We start from the raw sequence: 14,988 nt of genomic DNA on the forward strand, positions 1-14,988 counted from the left end.
TTGTGTTATAAAGGTTTTATACAGGGATGTCACCAAAAAACATTTTTGCTGGGATCCATAATGCTTTATCTATCATAAGCTATGTAAGTATTTTAGATATCTTAGATGGACATGTATATCTGTTACTGTGTTGTTAAAGAAGAAATCTACTAGTAATTTGTCCTACCAGTCAGATAAGATAAAATGAATAAAATGCCAAGAGGATAATATTTTGTTTATAACTATAGCTATAAGAGAGTTTTTGTCGAAAATGAAAATAAAAAAAAAACATTTCTGAGAATCACTTCAGCTGGATTGGTTACCTGAGCACAGTGACTGGGCAAAAATGGATAAAATTATTGTAGGTAGGATCAGGTCTAAAAAAGGATGTGCACAAAATAGTCATTGAGGCAGATGCTAAAGAGAAAACCCTCAAAACCTCTATAGTGTCACTATGGGCAAAAATAAAAATAATAAAATCAAATTCATGTTCAAAGTTTTTCAGATGTCAAGTAATGTCTTGTTCACTAGGGTGAATCAAAACACAGAAACACAACAATTTTCATTATTATTCCAGAAATTAGGCACAGATGAAAGAAATCACTTCATCTTCAGTCACAAGGTTCTCTGTTCCACATAAACAATGTTCTCTGCTCTCTGAACAGCTCTTCTAAGCTCCATAGGTAACTGAGGTTCACTGAACTTTTGTTTTTGTATTCTCCTTCAGGTAAATGGAGTTTTCAATTACCTCCCACTGAACTTGAGTAATGATGCAGTTGTAGCATATCTGGAGGGCTTCAACTATGTCTTGAAGACCAATTTTGGTCTGGTTGTCACATATGACCATGTGTATCATGTTAGCGTCATCGTGCCAGGTGACTACCATGGCAAGACTTGTGGCCTTTGTGGCAATTTCAATGGAAATAAGAATGACGACTTACACCTGCCCAACGGCACATTCACAAAAAACATCAACGACTTTGGTTTAGCATGGAAGGTGGCCATTCCTGATGTGGTGTGTGATGACGGATGCTCAGGCAATACCTGTCCAGACTGTGCCCCTGCACTGAAAACTATCTATGGTGCACCAGGATACTGTGGTATCCTTACAGCACCAGATGGGCCCTTTACTGCCTGCTACAGCAAGCTGGATCCCACACTTTACTTCAATGACTGTGTCTATGATATCTGTGCATCTTATGGAAACCGCGAAGTTCTCTGTGATACCATCGCTGCTTACGTGTACAACTGCCAGCTAGCAGGGGTTGAGATTAAGAACTGGAGGACACCTTACTTTTGTCGTAAGCATTATATAGCAGTGCTCTTTGCATCCATTGATAATCACTGAAACAGTAATTCATTAATGCCTTCATTGACAAAAGTTCAATAAACTATTAATTTTTTTATTTTATGCAAGTTTAATAAACAATCAAGTACTTGACTCAAAGACCTTTCCTCTGCTCTCTCTCAGCTGTGTCCTGCCCAGCAAACAGCCACTATGAGATCTGTGTGAGTTCCTGCTCCTTGGGCTGTCCAGGCCTCAATGGGATTGTAACATGTCCCAGCACGTGTACAGAGGGCTGCTCCTGTAACCCTGGCTTTCTCTTCAATGGACAGAATTGTGTTGCACCAGAAAAGTGCAGCTGCTACAATAATGGACACACATATAAGGTGGGCAATGGTGCTATATGTATATACAAATGTGATACCTTATACTTTTGGACTAATTGTATGTAATCTGTCTCTTTACAGCCAGGGGATGTTGTATACGTGGACGATTGCCAGGTGAAGTGTGTATGCAAAGCTTTGGAAGGTTTGGTTTGTGAACCATACTCCTGCCCGATTGATACCAAGTGTCTGGTCCAGAAAGGAGTCAAAGCATGTTACCACATAGGTAAGAGGAACCAAACCGTAAGCATGGTTTCCAAAATACTTTGGAAAAAGCCATTTGGTTACAAAACAATGTTTTTAACTTGACTAAGAAAATTAAAGTCATAATAAGTCATAACAATTAAAGTATTCAATACATAAGAACATAAATTAAAGAAAGCATTGAATCCTCAATCAGTACTGCCCCTTCCTCATGTTCCTTCACTGTAGATCATACCCATAAATCTCAATTTTATATTTTTTAGCAAATGAACCATATCATCTTTGTCAAATAATTAGAAATATAAAAAAGCATTTTATTTTTTGCATATTTTCTTCAAATAACAAATACAATAAAACTAATTTCACTAGTACAAAATTGAATATTTATAAGAAACTGAAATAAAGTGTTAAGAAAATATTAGTGCTGGGCAAGTTAACGCGTTATTATCGCGTTAACGCAGTACTTTATTAACGCCGACAATTATTTTATCGCGAATTAACGCAGTTTATTATATTAGTAGTAGTATTATTTTGAAAGTCTGTTGCTCGCTGGCTCTGAATCAGAGCATGTGAGCGGAGTGGAGCGGAGCGTGAGCGAGGAGCGGAGCCGGCTGAATTTGGTCAGAGCGCGAAGCGGTTTTTTAATTAAGGCTGGAGCGGTCACTCTGTCTCTCCAATTTCGCTCCGATACCGCTCACACTACGATTCTGAGGCGCGCCCAAATCTACCCAGAATTCATCTGTACAATTATCAAGACTGTTACACAAATTGGAACGAGATTGAATTTGCAAAGTATTTCACAAAGGAAACTGATAAATCATACAAGTGTACTATTCTTATCAAACGTATAGATGACAATAATGTAGAGCAAGAACAATAATGTGGTGAAACTGTTTCAGTGAGTAAAGATTCATTTTGGATGCTACACGATTTAGGGTGCTACACGAACAGGCGGAAGCCAAAGCAAAACGCAAGCAAGTTTTATATGGTTGTAGCATATCAAGTCTATAGTAAATTAAAGTATAAAAGCCTATAAAGTAAAGATCGGTAATAAAATTAATTCATTTTGTCATTCAAAGTAGGTCTAATAGGATTTTTTAAATTTCACGTAACGCTGTCAGTGAAATTTTATTTTATAGAGAGACGCAGCAGCAGCATCAACAGAAAAAAATTGAGAAATTTAAAACGTGCATGTATATTTAGGCTATTAAGCCCACTGATTCCTTTATTTTTAAGCCTATTTTTGCGTGGAATGCCATTGCCAAACCTGTCTGTTGTTGTCTATATGTTGCTTAAAAATAAATATTTTCTGTTCTGACTGGCAATGTTGCCGTTGCTCATATTTCTTTATTACATAAGGCTTCGGTTTAAGGTGACTTTTGTAAGGCATGCAGATTATTTGTCCCTCTTTTAAATTGGAGCGAGCGTGGAGCGATTTGACTGGAGCGGGAGGAAATTTTAGTGGAGCGAGGAGCGGTGTTGAGCAGAGCGGCTTAGTGCGAATTAGAGCGGAGGAGCGGGCGGAGCCAACAGCCTCGTGAGCGAGGAGCGGAAATTCTCACCGCTCCACTCCGCTCACATGCTCTGCTCTGAATACACCTACAAACCATGGGTCACAGGAGGGGAGGGATGTTGATCAGTACTGGCTTGGAATGGGTTTCATCACGCGTTTCAATCAATGAGAGCATTTGGGGTGGGGCTAAGACTGCTGCATTGTTACATGTGCTTTTATTCAGCACAAACTCAGCACCAATAATCTGAGACCACTTAAAATGTTATTATTCTATTTTTTGTTAAAATCTTTAAACATATACTTTTCAAAAACCTATTTTCAGACATGCTGAGAAATTGTAAAAAATCACATTAAAGACATTTCTAGGTAAGACTTTTGAGCTCTGAAGCTTAGACACAGGGGTTGGCTACACATAGGTGAAAGAGACATTCTGAAATTTTATGTGGTTTGGTTACTAAAGTGTTAGAATTTTGGAGTGACACTCTTTTTCCTCAAAGTCAGTGGCTTTCACAATGAATATTGATTGAAATGCAAGAAAGTAGCAACAATAAAATCCCTTTCACAGTTTATTGGTAGATGGAATGAAAAATGAAACTGTGACCATATAAATATAGAAAGCGATAAATATGATGCAGTGACTATTATTAACACTCGGGACGAGGGCATCGTCAACCGCGTATCTTTCTTGTGTATTTCAGTTTATATCTCGCTGAAATCATTATGTAGAATCATGAAATAAACACTGACTAAATCTGTAATCGGTCTTCTTTTCAAAACTTCCATTGTTGGAAGTATTAAAGTTTTTTAAATTAGGTTAAATAGGAAAAAAGGCAAACTGTACCACCTTTTTTGTCTTACTTGCATCAGGAGTGTATAGGACTGCTCTCAGCTGAAGATCGCTATTCACGTTCTAAATAGGATGGGTTTCAACTGGCGATCTTGTGATTACAGACAAACAGGCTTAGCACACTGAGCCATGGACACAGGTACAAGAATCGCTGCTGAAAATGGCAACAATTTCTACCTATATATATTTGAAAAGTAGACCGTCCAAGGTTTCTGGGGGTGTTTTTTAAATGTGTATATGACAAAAACTCGCAGTGTTATTTAAATGATTTGGCGAAATTTCTGTCAGGCGGGACCGCCGACCCCAGAGGGTTAAAATAAAGTGCACAAAACACTACTTTTGAATTCATTACTAAATTTTGCGCATAACATTGCAATTAATCACGATTAATCAGACAAATCATGCGATTAATCACGATTAAAGATTTTAATCGTTGCCCAGCACTAGAAAATATTCATCTTATTTTGTCATTCCATTCAGTGAGATTTACTTTATGGTGTTAAAGTTAAGCATTCTTCTTTTCTAAGACTGCTACTGTGATCCACATTCACCAGTTCCAAAACTTCCAACACCTAATTTGGCTTCCAAAATTTTGAAATCATTATCACCGTCATTGCTTACATGACATGTTTTGCTGTAACTAAAATCAGTGTCGATTGTTTTCAGAGTAACAAGATATTTGCCATCAGATTGTAAAGTTATAATACTTTTTATATATAGTTTTACATTTGATTTTATGTATTTAATGCTCTGCATTGCTGCCTTTGAAGTGTTCTCACCATTTATGTTTTCTCCACAAAAGATCCATGCAAAAATGCCAACTGTCGAGTGAAGGAAACATGTAAAGTACAGAAGGGTGAAGCTGTGTGCATCCCAGACTATACAGGCACTTGCTGGGGCTGGGGCGATCCCCACTACCACACATTTGATGGATACGACTACAACTTCCAGGGCACCTGTACATACACTCTCTCTAAGACATGTGGGAACCTGACGGGCCTGGTACCCTTCTCTATTGTGGAAAGGAATGACAACCGAGGAACTACCGTGGTTTCTTACGTCAGGGATGTGGAGGTGTTTGTGTATGGCTACAACATCACCATGATTAAATACCAGAACGGCCGGATCTTGGTGAGATGTTTAAAGTGCATACATACATATAACCCATAGGCTCTAAATTATTGTATTCTTCAATGTAACAATGTCTGTCAGTCTGTCCTGGTGCTTTATAAAAACAAATTCAGTTGAGCTGAATTGTATAAACAGGGAAAAAGTATGATAATTCTCAGCTGAGTTACTCCACCTGTTGGTTATATACAGTAGACATATTTGAATTTACACTCAGTCACATGGAATACAAAAGTCCCTACTATCCACTGCCAAGCTGTGCTTTATAGGTTTTACACACACACCTGCAGAGGCGAAGAACTGCCCGAGGCGAAGCTGAGTGCATTTGAAATTGATAATGTACGGCTTGCAGTGCATTAACCCACTTATACCATGGTTACCACACTTTTAGCTTACACACTTTTAGCTTTTGTACTTGAAAACATTATTTTCCAAGTTTATGAACCAAAAGCGCATTTTTAAGTAGAAGTACTATGTAGGCTTGGGAGGTGGGAGCTAGATAAGTTACGCCAGGGAGGTATTTACTGTACGTCGCTTAATTCATCCGAGATCAGATGCCTCAGCTTGGATGAGTTAATGCCAGTGAAACTCATCTGGGATAAGTTGTTTTTTCAAAGGCAGCTGTGTAGTAGATTAGTCTAGCTGGATCCATTCATCTGAGATGACTGCGTGCGCACAAGCTGATTAAAAAGCCTATATATATCGAGTCTAGAAAACATGATCAGCAGGTCTTTGACAGGCTCCCAACAAAATGACAAAAGAAAGGGTGCACTTTTTCACACAAGCGGAGCAGGACCACATATTATAAGGATATGAAGAATTTCAAGAACTAATATGCACAAGGGGTAACACGGCAAAAGTAGCCCAAACCAAAAAGTGGCCGACAAATTAAATGTGGAAGTAGTGTTCATTGTACTTACTGAATGCAGCGTTTAATTTCCTATGTGTCAGATTAATTATTATTTAATATATCATAATTCCAGATAAAACATAAGCACAATGACAATGTGAACAGTGATTGGACTTCTGTTCTAATCACGGTTTGTCCATAATGAGCACCATGTTCGAACATAAGTGCACTTGGCACCAGAGCACCCTAGGCTGCAGTTTGATGATTGATTTTGTAATTGTATCATCGGATGTACATTCACATGTTTTGGACACTGGGAGCTGAGCCGTCAACCAATCACCACCTGGTGGTGAGTTGGATCTGATGGCAGGGCTAGATGCTGGATAGACCCAAGCACATAGTGAGGGTATGCTGGGAGCATCTGGCAGAGACCCCAGTATGGGAGATCTTTAACTAACTCCTCTGGCAGAACTTCTCTTGCATCCCGAGGGAGTCAGAGGATATTGACCCTGAATGGGTCATGTTCTGGAACTCCATTACTGAGGTGGCAGTGTGGAGCTGTAACCGTAAGATTGTTGCTGCCTGTTGCGGCGGCAATCCCTGAGCCCAGCAGTAAAGGGAGCTTTCAAACTGAAGGAGGAAGCCTTCCTTGCTTAGTTAGCTTATGGGACTTCTGAAGCAGCTGGCTGTACTGTCAGGCCAAGGGGAAAGAGGCTTTTGCAGTTGCTGAAGCAAAAACTCGGGTGGCCTCAAAAAGGATCTGGTAAACCGACAGGCAACTCAAGGGGGGGGGAAGCAGGGCTTTACCCATGCTGTTTACAGCAGGAATGGAGAACTGTTGACCTCAACTGGGGATACAGTCAGGCAGTGGAAAGAATATTTCAAGGATCTCCTGAATCCCATGGATACACCTTCCTTGGAAGAAGTAGAACTAGGAGTCAAAGAGGGGGATTTGCCCATCTCTAAGGCTGAGGTCACTGAAGTAGTCAAAGATCTCTTTGGTGATAAGGCTTTGGGGTGGATGAGATTTACCCTGACTTCTTGAAAGCTTTTGATGTTGTTGGGCTGTCTTAGCTGACATGCCTCTTCAACATATCGTGGACATTGAGAACAATGCCTTTGGATTGGCAGACTGGGTTGGGGGTCCCAATCTTTAAGAAAGGGGATCAGGGGATGTGCCTCAACTTCAGGGGGATCACACTCCTCAGCTTCCCTGGTAAGGTATATGCTGGGGTACTGAAGAGGAGGGTCCACCCGTTGGTCAAACCTCAGATCCAGGAGGAAGAACATGGATTCTGTCCTGGCTGCGGAATACTGGACCAGCTCTTCACCCTCACAAGGATACTGGAGGGTTCATGGCAATATACCCAACCAGCCTACATATGTCTTCTGGACATGGAAAAGACATACGATCATGTCCCTCGGGGGTGGGGGGGTCCAGTAGGGGGTGTATCTGGAGTATGGGGAACAGGGTCCATTGTTGCGGACCATCAGGTCTCTGCAGCATGCACTGGGGGTGGTTTGCAGGATGAGGATCTGCACCTCAAGTCTGAGGCCATGGTTCTCAACTGGAAAAAATTTGGATTTCTCTCTCCTGATGAGAGAGGAATTGCTGCCTCAAGCAGAGGAGTTAAAGTATCTCGGAACCTTCTTCACGAGTGAAGGGAGAAGGGAGTGGGATATCAACAGATGGATTATCACAGCATTGGCAATAATGCAAACACTGTACCATTCTGTTGTGGTAAAGTGGGAGCTGATCTGGAAGGTGAAGCTTTCAATTTACCAGTCGATCTACATTCCAACCCTCACCTATGGTCATAAACTCTGGGTAGTGACTGAAAGAATGAGATCGTGTCTGACAGAAATGAGTTTCCTCTGCAGGGCGTCTGGGCTCAGCCTTAAAGATAGGGTGAGGAGCTTAGACATTGAGGAGGGGCTCAAAGTAGAGCCACTGCTCCTCTGCATTGAAAGGATCCAGTTTATATGGTCCAGGTATCTATCTACGATGCCTCCTGGATGGTTCCCTAGGATGGTGTTTCGGTTTTGTCCAACCAGGAGGAGGCCCCGGGGCAGAAGATGGATATGCTGGAGTAACTATATCTCTTGGCTGGCCTGGGAACACCTTGGTATTCCCTTGGTGGAGCTGGAGGAGGTGGCTAGTGAGAGGGAGTTGGGGGCATTCCTGCTTAGATCGTGACCCGACCCCAGATAAGCAGTGGATGATGGATGGATGGAATCATTAATTGAATGACCGGAAGTGTTTAACCTGGCCAATACTAAGTGTGCAGTTATAGAAAATGAATCAACACCTATCATATTTGATAATTCTACAATGCTGGTAACTTAACCAATTCAAGCAAAAATTTTAACAGAGCTCTCCTTCATTCCATAGGTGAACAATGAGACTAACAACTTGCCAGTGTACCTAAAACATGGACAACTGACTGTAACTTATACTGGCAGCACAGCTGTACTAACTACAGACTTTGGCCTCTATGTTTCTTTTGATTATAACTGGCAAGTAATCGTCAAGCTTCCAAGTAGCTACTATGACAGTGTGTGTGGCCTGTGTGGCAACTTTAATGGCAATCCTAATGACGATATGCGTGACCCAGCTGGCAACATTGTCTCCTCTCTTATCACCTGGTCCAAGAGCTGGAGGGTGCCTGACCCCCAAAATCCCAACTGCTGGGACACGTGTATGGGCGACTGTCCTACCTGCAGTGGCAATATTGTTAAGCTTTATGAGACAGAGGGCTCTTGTGGTGCCCTAACCACAAGTGTGAACAATTACTTCCTGGAATGCCATGCTAAGGTGGACCCCCAGGCTTTCATGAACAACTGTGTCTATGATATGTGTGCCACCAATGGGGACCGGAAAATGCTGTGCTCGGCATTGGCTTCTTACAGTAATATGTGCCGTCTTCAGGGCATCATTCTTCAAGGCTGGAGAGAGAAATTTAATTGCCGTAAGTATTTTTCAATATATGTATATAGATATAAAAGATTAATATAGAGAAATAGATGAATAAAGTAAAACTTCAATTCAATTATGTTTTTTTTGGAGTGGACTGGTGGCTCTGAGACTAGGGATCAGTACCAGCAATCAGAAAATTGCTGGTTTGAATCCTGTGATTGCCTGGAGTGATACTAATCTGCTGGGCCCTTAACATACAATTGATTTAAGGAGGTCCTTCAGCTTACAAGGAAAATGTTGGGGATGGTGGCAGGGCTGGCACTCCAGCCACTGGAAAAACTCACCCTGTTCTATTGGACAATTGTGATGCTGAGGTATCACTCTCTGCATGGCTGCACTCAGATCTCTTCCCTGAGGTGGTTTATCGTGTGATGACTGCAGCAACATGCTGTAATCAGCACATGCTCCTTACCCCTCTGAGATGTTGTAGTATTCCGAATTGTCAATAACTGGATAAATTAGTTACATGATAATACTGTAAAAAGGAATAAATCAGATTAATTTCTACTTTTCAGCCATGAATTGCCAGCCGTACAGCCATTATGAGGCTTGCACAAGCCCTTGCCCGCTATCCTGCCCATTCCCAGCTCACCAGCCAACTTGCGAGGGTATCTGCGTGGAGGCCTGTGTCTGTAACGACGGCTACGTCCTCAGTGCAGGCCAGTGTGTGCTCCCCGAGACCTGTGGCTGTTCCTATCAGGGCCACTATGTAAAGCCTCATGAGCGCTTCTGGACCGAGGGCTGTCAGCAGCAGTGTGAGTGCGACCCTGACTTCCACACGGTAGTGTGCTGGTATGCGACCTGTGCATCTAACGAGCTGTGTATTCTCGAGGATGGCTTGCGTTTCTGTCGGCCCGTCACCTACTCCACCTGTACAGCTGCCGGAGATCCTCACTACCACACGTTCGATGGATATTATTTCAACTTCCAGGGCACTTGTACATATCAGTTGGTGGCACTGTGCTCCAATGACCCTAAGCTCATTCCATTCACTGTCACGGTGCAGAACAATCATCGCGGCAGTGAAGTCGTAGCCTATACAAAAGTGGTGAATATAGACATTTATGGAATCACTATCACTATCAGCAAGGACTTCCCCTACAAAATCCTGGTTAGTGTCCTACAGATAAATATGAGAAACAATAGGAATTATTTTCTTTAAATGTGTTTATGTTTTCTTAAAAGCAGTATTAACACAGTTGGTATTGTTTACTTTTAATTTGCATATAACAGGTGGATGGCCAGGTTGTGTCTTTACCATTCTATTATGACAACAACCAACTGATTGTCTACCGTAGTGGCTCGATGGCAGTTGTAGAGGCAGGTTTTGGCTTACGGGTGACGTTTGATTGGAACAGCCTGGTCCAGGTGACCTTGCCTAGCACCTACTGGGGTGCTGTCTGTGGCCTGTGTGGCAACTACGATGGAAACCCGACTGATGACCGCACCATGAGGGGTGGGGGTATAGCCTCTACTGATGAGAAACTGGGTGCCAGTTGGCAGGTCGGACAAACAGTGGACTGTTCCTCCACTTGTGAGGGTCCCTTGTGCCAGGGGTGCTCTACCTCCCAGATGGAGGTCTATCAGGCCCAACGCTACTGTGGCATCATTACCCAGTATTACGGGCCTTTCTGGGCTTGCCGCACCTACATTGATCCTAAACCTTACCTGGAAGACTGTGTTTTTGATGCCTGCCAGTACAAAGGTTACCATGGGGTTATCTGCACTGCTGTAGCAGCCTATGCAGTAGCCTGCCAGAAAGCAGGCGTGACCATCCAAGCCTGGAGGAGCAGCACTTTCTGCCGTAAGTTTGTGCTTCATTCTGTGAGAATCTCTTGATTTTCTTTGCATGTGTGACATTTAAAAATGAAGTACTAACTTTGGTATATTTATGTTATGAAAGTATTAGCATAAAATGATAATATACTATGAGTGCAGGTGCACATTTTTTGTTTCTATCTCATGATTTAACCGAGACAGACCGGCCTTCCATTTTCATGTTGTCCCCCCTTTTGCAGCACCTAGCTGTCCCAAAAACAGCAATTACAAACTCTGCTCAGCGGGCTGCCCCGTCACATGTGCCAACCTGCCTTTAGCCACCCAGTGTCACATGAATTGCACAGAAGGCTGTCAGTGTGAGGAGGGCTACCTGCTGAGTGGTGATGCCTGTGTCCCTGGGATCCAGTGTGGCTGTTCCTTTTCCGGACGGTACTACAAGCTGGGTGAGGTGTTCTATGACGCAGGACAGTGCCAGACAAAGTGCCAGTGTGGGGAGAATGGTGCTGTATCGTGTGAGGTATCTCCCTGCAGCCCTGGAGAGGCCTGTCAATTGGTTAAAGGAGTGTGGGGCTGCTATTCCACTGGGAATGCTAAGTGCGTGGCTTCAGGGGACCCACACTACACCACCTTCGATGGGCGCAGGTTTGACTTCCAAGGACGCTGCATCTACACCCTCACTAAGGTGTGTGATAACAGCACACAGCTGGTGCCCTTTGCTGTGGAGGAGGAGAATGAGCCATACGGAGATGGCAGGGTGGCTGTGACCAGAGCTGTCGTGCTGCAGGTCTATGGCTATATTATCAGCATCAAGCAGGGAATGAAATGGGAAGTTATGGTGAGTGTTGCACTATTTCACCCTTTGTTTGTGCTGCAAAATTATATAGTATTGCTATAAACACCATTATAAAAATTGTATAAAAATGTTGTGTCCCACAGTTACTTTATTATTGGTGTTATTTTAATAATATTATCATTTCTTTTAAAACAGAAATATATTGTAATATGTTGGGCATATTTATCTCTTATATTTTTATCTTATATTTAAGGAATGCCACATTACAAAGCTGGTTTCTGCTGTACTTTACTGCAATATAGAGTAGATGATCAGACTTAGTATTTGTTAGGATGTGACATTACATTTACTTATGGCTCCACGATCCTGACAAGGATAATGTTGTGGTAATGTTATGGTTTTATTTTAGTGACAACATGTCATGTTTTTTGTTTACATACAGGTGAATAAAGTACGTTTCCACTTACCCCTCTTTTTTGATGATGGACGCATAACTATAAACCAGGAAGGCTGCAACATCATAGTGCAGACGGACTTTGGACTGAAATTACTCTATGACACTCAGTACTATGTAGAGGTGGACGTTCCTTCATCCTACAAAGACAGCCTGTGTGGCCTCTGTGGAAATTACAATGGTGACAGTCAGGATGATTTCCTGCTGCCCAATGGCCAGCGGACAGCCGATGTGGATGTGTTTGGGCGAGCCTGGGTGGTCAACCTGCCGGAGGTTATGTGTGGTGGCTGTGGGAGCCAATGCCCAACGTGCAGCATAGACAAGCAAGCCCTGTATGGACAGCTAGAGTTCTGTGGCATCATCAACACCACTAGTGGCCCCTTCGCTGCCTGTCATGCTGTAGTTCAACCCGAGAACTATGTCAGCAACTGTATTTTTGACCTGTGCACCGTGGATGGAAACAGGACCACCCTGTGCAACAGTGTCCAGGCATATGCCATTGCCTGCCAGAGTGCTGGAGTTCAGATTAACGGCTGGAGGAACATTTCATTGTGCCGTAAGTGCAAGAAACATGGGGGGAGTTCATTATTTCAAAATTCACCTTATATTGTGACCGATATGCAATCCATCAGATGCACTGTAACATAAATGGTAGTAGCAGTGTGACGCAGACCCATTTCCTTCATTTATCTTCCACTTGCTTTGAAATTTGCAAGGATGCTGTAAAGCAGCTTTCATTACTTCCTTGATGGCAAACCCATACAATTTTTTGTATTATTATGCATTTGAAAGATGGGGTGAACAATCAGGATTCTTATTTAAAATTTCTCATTTTACTGTTTTAATATATATTTGTAGTAATATTTGTGGCATTTTAAGATTTATGGCAGTTAATGGTTGTAAAAATTGAAATGTCAAAAATTTGCAACAGCACAATGTAAAAATTGTGCAATGGGGTCAGTCATAAGCCAATTGTTTTGCTTTAGCAACACAGAGAAATATGGTGCATTTAACTGTATAATCTGTGTATCCCTCCAGCACTGACCTGCCCAGCCAACAGTCATTATGAATTGTGTGCTGACACTTGTGGCATGAACTGTGCCAACCTGGTCTTGCCCAGCACCTGCACCCCCCAATGCTTTGAGGGCTGCCAATGTGACCCTGGCTTTGTGTCGGATGGAAGCTCGTGTGTGTCTATGGATTCCTGCGGATGCATTTATGAAGGCCAATATTTGAAGGTGCAGAAAACCCCCTTTGCTCGGTTTAGTGTTCTACAGCTATTTCAGCTGGGATAGAAATAACATTCCCTGAATCTGTTTTCCAATAAACATCACAGATTTTACCAGTAAAGTTACATTTCTATGTCATATGTTTTTGCAAATTGTAATTGCAAGAAACTGCCACTCTAGATTTCAAATTAGCTATCGGATCTGCTGGCTTCCTATATGTATGAAGTTAGGTTCCCAATGTGGGATATTTTGTAATAATCACTGAATCATAGAAATGTGATTTTGTTCCTTTGACAGGTTGGTCAGTCCGTGGTGAATCAGCTGTGTAATTCAAAGTGCGTGTGTCAGGCCACAGGAGCCGTGACCTGTCAAGCGCTAATCTGTCCCGGTGGGCAGGTCTGTGAAGTGCGTGATGGGATCCAAGGATGTTATGTCCGGCAGGGCATCTGCACTGTCCAACAGGGGGCGATCCTCACGACATTCAATGGCATGGAGGGGTACATTAACCACAATGGGGCCTTTGACGTTGTCTCAGTCTGTGACAAGAACTTAAACAATTGGTTCCGCATTGTAGTTGAAATGTGCAGCAGGACTGGTTTCCCTGCTGTGTCCACGGTATTTGTGTACTACTTGGATACAGCCATTGTTATCAACAGGCAGCAAAGTACCTGGGTGAGTAGCTGTTTTGGTGGTACACAATACGTATGAGATGATTATCAGATGCTTATTCAATGTGATGATTATTCAGGTTCTTTAAGCAAAACTAATTGGATCTTATGTTCCATCTGTGTACAGGTAAATGGAAAGGAGACAACACTCCCTGCAAGACTCACAAGTGGGATAACTATCACTACTGTTGACGAACTTCTGATCATACAGATATCAGCAGATTTGCAAGTCTCCTATTCTACCAGCCAGGAGGTTAAAGTGACTATCACAGGTAGTCTGGGTAGCAAGTTGTGTGGTGCCTGTGGTAACTACAATGGAAACAGCAATGATAACATTTCACCACTAGGAGGCACAATCTCTGCTAACATCTCACAGGCCATTGACTCCTGGAGGGCCATGGATCTCTCTGGATGGTGAGAACTGTTCAAAATTATGTTTTATAAATTAAATCAATACATCCAATGTGATACATGAATTTTAAGTTGTATGTGTATAGTTTTAAAATCGCTTTGTTTCATTCAATTCTGTTGCCACTAAGAATTTCACAGTATTGCTCAGTTTGTCATATGATTTAATTCAAAGTATTTAATATTTGGCTACAAAATGCACCCTATTTTACAGTTACTATTGCTTGAGTATTTGATCAATTGCATGATAAATAACAAGTTTACACATTCAATTAGCAAGTAACCCATTCTACATTTTGTATTTCAGCTGTGTATGAAACTTGATGTCTATGACCCAATGTTTCAGCTCTCCTGCAACAGACTGGTTTTTTCCATGCAACCGTGTTTTTTTTGTTGATGATTTAAAAAAAATTCTTGAACAATACATATTCTTGTCAGTTATTGCCAAATTATAATTTTTTAAACAAATCTTTATAATCTTTTGGAAGAAT

General features: G+C 42.0%; 1 protein-coding gene across 1 annotated transcript in view; it reads left to right on the forward strand.

Moving 5' to 3' along the window:
- fcgbp (Fc gamma binding protein) overlaps positions 1-14,986 on the forward strand; it is a 30,720-nt gene extending 15,734 nt beyond the window's left edge. Inside the window, exons 7-19 of the mRNA XM_023803688.2 lie at positions 707-1,280; positions 1,451-1,650; positions 1,732-1,873; positions 5,014-5,342; positions 8,582-9,158; positions 9,682-10,277; positions 10,400-10,970; positions 11,185-11,780; positions 12,181-12,748; positions 13,231-13,430; positions 13,719-14,093; positions 14,217-14,503; positions 14,805-14,986. Coding sequence (XP_023659456.2) covers positions 707-1,280; positions 1,451-1,650; positions 1,732-1,873; positions 5,014-5,342; positions 8,582-9,158; positions 9,682-10,277; positions 10,400-10,970; positions 11,185-11,780; positions 12,181-12,748; positions 13,231-13,430; positions 13,719-14,093; positions 14,217-14,503; positions 14,805-14,814 — 5,025 coding nt within the window. The 3' untranslated portion in view covers positions 14,815-14,986. The remainder of the gene's footprint in view (positions 1-706; positions 1,281-1,450; positions 1,651-1,731; positions 1,874-5,013; positions 5,343-8,581; positions 9,159-9,681; positions 10,278-10,399; positions 10,971-11,184; positions 11,781-12,180; positions 12,749-13,230; positions 13,431-13,718; positions 14,094-14,216; positions 14,504-14,804) is intronic.
- The last annotated feature ends 2 nt before the right edge of the window (positions 14,987-14,988 follow it).

This window comes from Paramormyrops kingsleyae, chromosome 9 (assembly GCF_048594095.1).
Source record: "Paramormyrops kingsleyae isolate MSU_618 chromosome 9, PKINGS_0.4, whole genome shotgun sequence".
Taxonomy (NCBI): domain Eukaryota; kingdom Metazoa; phylum Chordata; class Actinopteri; order Osteoglossiformes; family Mormyridae; genus Paramormyrops; species Paramormyrops kingsleyae.